The 3864-nt window shown below is 45.9% G+C and overlaps 1 protein-coding gene across 1 annotated transcript; it reads left to right on the forward strand.

The window, feature by feature from the left end:
- On the forward strand, positions 1487-2197 carry LOC107620674. The gene is made up of 2 exons (XM_016322803.1): positions 1487-1739; positions 1923-2197. Exons 1-2 carry the CDS (start codon positions 1487-1489, stop codon positions 2195-2197), a joined length of 528 nt encoding a protein of 175 aa, XP_016178289.1.

A 3864-nucleotide genomic window follows, 5' to 3' on the forward strand; every position in this document is an offset into this window, starting at 1 on the left:
GCGAAGCCGAGCGGGACCTCCAGAGAGAAACAAGATGGCGTCGAGAGCTGGAAGACAAACTCTTGAAGCTCGAAACCGACCTCAAAACTAAAACAGCTCGGTCCAACCACGAAGATCATCCCCACAAAGACCAAGACCCATTCACGAAAGAAATCATGAAGGCTAAAGTCCCAAAGAATTTCAAAGCCCCTGACATGACCCCATATGATGGTACACCCGACCCGAGTCATTACCTTAGCAACTTTAGGAGCCGGATGTACCTCACGGATGCCTCAGATACGACTCGTTGAAAAGCCTTCGCGACCACCCTGACTAAGACAGCGATAAAGTGGTTCGATAGCCTGCCACCAAGGTCGATCACAAGCTTCGACGACCTTGCAAAGATGTTCCTCGCCAGGTTCTCCATCCAGAAAGACAAAACCAAACACGCTCCAAGCTTGCTAGGGGGTTAAATAGGGAGATCGAGAAAGCCTCCTTAGTTACATGGAAATATTCAATAAAGCATGTCTTGACATACAAAATCTTCCAACAGAAGCAGCCATCATGGGACTAATCAACGGCCTACGGGAAGGACCTTTTAGTCACTCTATATCCAAGAAGCACCCAACATATCTCAATGAGGTACAAGAACGAGATGAAAAGTACATTAATATTGAGGAGAACTCCCGTTTGGGAGAAGCCTCAAAGACCGAACCCTCCTACCCACTTCGGGACAGGGATAAAGAGTCCAGGAAAAAAGAAGACCAACTTACTGAGAAACCCAGAAAGTACCACAACTACACCCCCCTTCGGGTGTCCCTCGTAGATGTTTATCGAGAGATACGCAATACGGAGAAGATCCCACCTCCTCGCCCGATTAGACACAAGAGAGGAGGAAGTCAGACAGAATACTGTGAGTACCACCGAATCTACGGACATCCTACCAACGAATGCTACGATCTGAAAGGATGAAGGGAGACTTGATCGGTTCTTAGCCAACAGAGCGGATGAACCAAAAAAGAGAAGAAGGGATGAAGATGGCAAATGAGCTGAACGTCCCCCCCACACCCCTGAGAGACATATCCACATGATCAATGGAGGATTCACAGGAGGAGGGATCTCTAAGTCATCCCGCAAGAGACACCTTAAAGAGGTGTACCGTGTCGGAGGAGAGGACAGGTCGTTCGACCTCCCAGCAATCACTTTCACTCAAGAAGATGCCGCAGGTATCATCCCAGGGCATGATAACCCTGTGGTCATCACCATCATACTTCCCAATGCCAATCTCCACCAAACATTGGTAGACCAAGGAAGCTCCACAGATATCATGTTTAAATCCGCCTTCGACAAACTTGGCTTCCAAAAAAAAGAGCTCAAAGCATATCCTAATAGCCTATTCGGGCTCAGAGACACCCCAATTCAGCCACTTGGGTACATTCCACTACACACAACCCTCGGAAAAGGAACGCGGTCTAGAATGTTAAGTATAGACTATATCGTAGTCGACATGAGCTCTGCATACAACGCCCTCATAGGTCAGACAGCGCTAAACCATCTCACCGCAGTGGTCTTCACTCCACACCTGTGCATGAAGTTTTCAACACCTGAAGGGATCGCCACCGTAAAAGGAGACCAAAAACTCGTGCGACGCTGTTACAACGAAAGTCTGAACCTCAAAGGTGATTGCAGAGGAAAAGAAGCCAACACTATTGAACTCGGGAGAACCCGAGCTCGCGAAGAACTTCGGCCCCAACCAAAAGGTGAGACCGAAGAAGTTCGGATCGGAGATACCCAAGACAAAACAACAAATATAGGGGCTAAGCTAAAATGAGACTTAAAGGAGCTGCTGACAAAATTCTTAAGGGCAAATTCTGACCTATTTGCCTCGAAGGCCGCGGACCTGCCTAGTATCGATCCCGAACTAATGTGCCATAAATTGGCAGTATACCTTGTATCTCGGCCAGTACAGCAGAAACGCAGAAAGCTCGGCCCAGAGGAATCGCAAGCTGTGGAGGAACAAGTACATGCCTTATTAGAAGCAGGGTTCATAAGGGAGGTCAAGTACCCATTATGGCTGGCCAACATCGTACTGGTCAAAAAGTCAAATGAAAAGTGGATATGTACTGATTATACCGACCTCAACAAAGCCTGCCCAAAAGATCCCTATCTACTCCCAAATATAAACACCCTGGTTGACACCTCATCGGGATATAAGTAGCTTTCTTTCATGGATACCTACTCAGGTTACAACCAAATACCGATGTATCAACCCAACCAAGAGAAAACCTCCTTCATAACCCCAAAGGCAAACTACTGCTACGTAGTGATGCCGTTCGGACTCAAGAACGCAGGGGGTACATACCAGAGGTTGATGAACAAAATTTTCGCCAACCACATTGGAAAACTACTGGAGGTTTATGTCGACGACATGTTGGTAAAGACACAAAAGGAAGAAGCGCTACTGCTCGACCTTGCCAAAGTGTTTAATACTATAAGAAAGCACAGGATGAGGATAAATACCGCGAAGTGCACTTTCGCGGTAGAGGATGGTAAATTCTTGGGCTTCATGCTTACCCAGAGAGAAATCGAAGCAAATCCAGATAAATGTCAGGCCATACTCAGCATGAAAAGCCCGACCTGTGTCAAGGAGGTACAACAGCTCAACGAAAGACTGGCAGCTTTGTCTAGATTCCTAGCTGAATCGGCCTTAAGATCTCTTCTTTTTTATGCAACATTAAGGAAAGGAAAGAGGTTTGAATGGACCCCAAAATGTGAACAAGCCTTCCAAGACTTCAAGACATTTTTGGGACAACCACCTATTTTAACCCGACCCCGGCAAGGAGAGGAATTAATCCTTTACCTCGCCGTAGGAAACCGGGCGATAGCTTTGTCCCTGGTTAGGGAGGATAAGAATGAACAACAGCCCATCTACTTTATCAGTAAGGCTTTATAAGGGGCGGAACTAAACTACCAAAAGATAGAAAAGTTCGACGCCCTTATACTCACCTCCTGACGACTCTGACCATACTTTCAAGCCCACACCATCAGAATACGGACCAACAACCCATAAAAAGTATCCTACAAAAAACCGACTTAGCTGAAAAAATCCTACAATGGGCAGTGGAGTTGTCCGAATTTGACCTTAAGTACGAAGCTCGGACAGCTATCAAGTCGCAATACCTGGCCGACTTTGTCGCAGAGTATACTGACATCCCATGCACCCCCACTAACTAGAACCTCTATGTTGACGGCTCATCAAACAAAACTGGAAGTGGAGCAGGTGTCATCCTAGAAAGTGAACAGGGAACCCAACTCAAAATCTCTTTAAGGTTCGAGTTCCCTACCTCAAACAACTAAGCCAAGTTTGAGGCTGGTGCACGAATTGTGAATCACACTTTTCACAACGCGTACCACTAACCAGCAAGTGCACTGGGTCGTCCAAGTAATACCTTACGTGAGTAAGGGTCGAATCCCACGGAGATTGTTGGTTTGAAGCAATCTATGGTTATCTTGTAAATCTTAGTCAGGAAGTCAATTATGTTTATCAGTTGAATTATGAATAACCAAGAGAGCATAAATTAAAGGTTAGAGTTTGAAGCTCGTCACAGTCGTTCAATCCTTGAATCCTACTCGGAATACCACAGACAAGGTTTAGACTTTCCGGATTCTCATGAATGTTGCCATCAGTTCTAGCTTATACCACGGAGATTCTGATTAAGGAATCTCAGAGATACTCATTCAATCGGATATAGAACGGAGGTGGTTGTCAGGCACACGTTCATGGTTTGAGGAAGGTGATGAATATCACTGATCATCACCTTCATCACAGTTAAGCGCGAATGAACATCTTAGATAGGAACAAGCGTGTTTGAATGGAAAACAGAA

Source organism: Arachis ipaensis, chromosome B10 (genome assembly GCF_000816755.2).
Source record: "Arachis ipaensis cultivar K30076 chromosome B10, Araip1.1, whole genome shotgun sequence".
Taxonomy (NCBI): domain Eukaryota; kingdom Viridiplantae; phylum Streptophyta; class Magnoliopsida; order Fabales; family Fabaceae; genus Arachis; species Arachis ipaensis.

What these genes read in the sequence shown, in the direction of transcription:
- LOC107620674 (XM_016322803.1), top strand. Translation starts at nt 1,487, where the DNA reads ATGAGCTCTGCATACAACGCCCTCATAGGTCAGACAGCGCTAAACCAT. An exon ending in ACTTCGGCCCCAACCAAAAG is followed by an intron (nt 1,740 to 1,922) that starts GTGAGACCGAAG and finishes ATAAATTGGCAG; the next exon opens with TATACCTTGTATCTCGGCCA.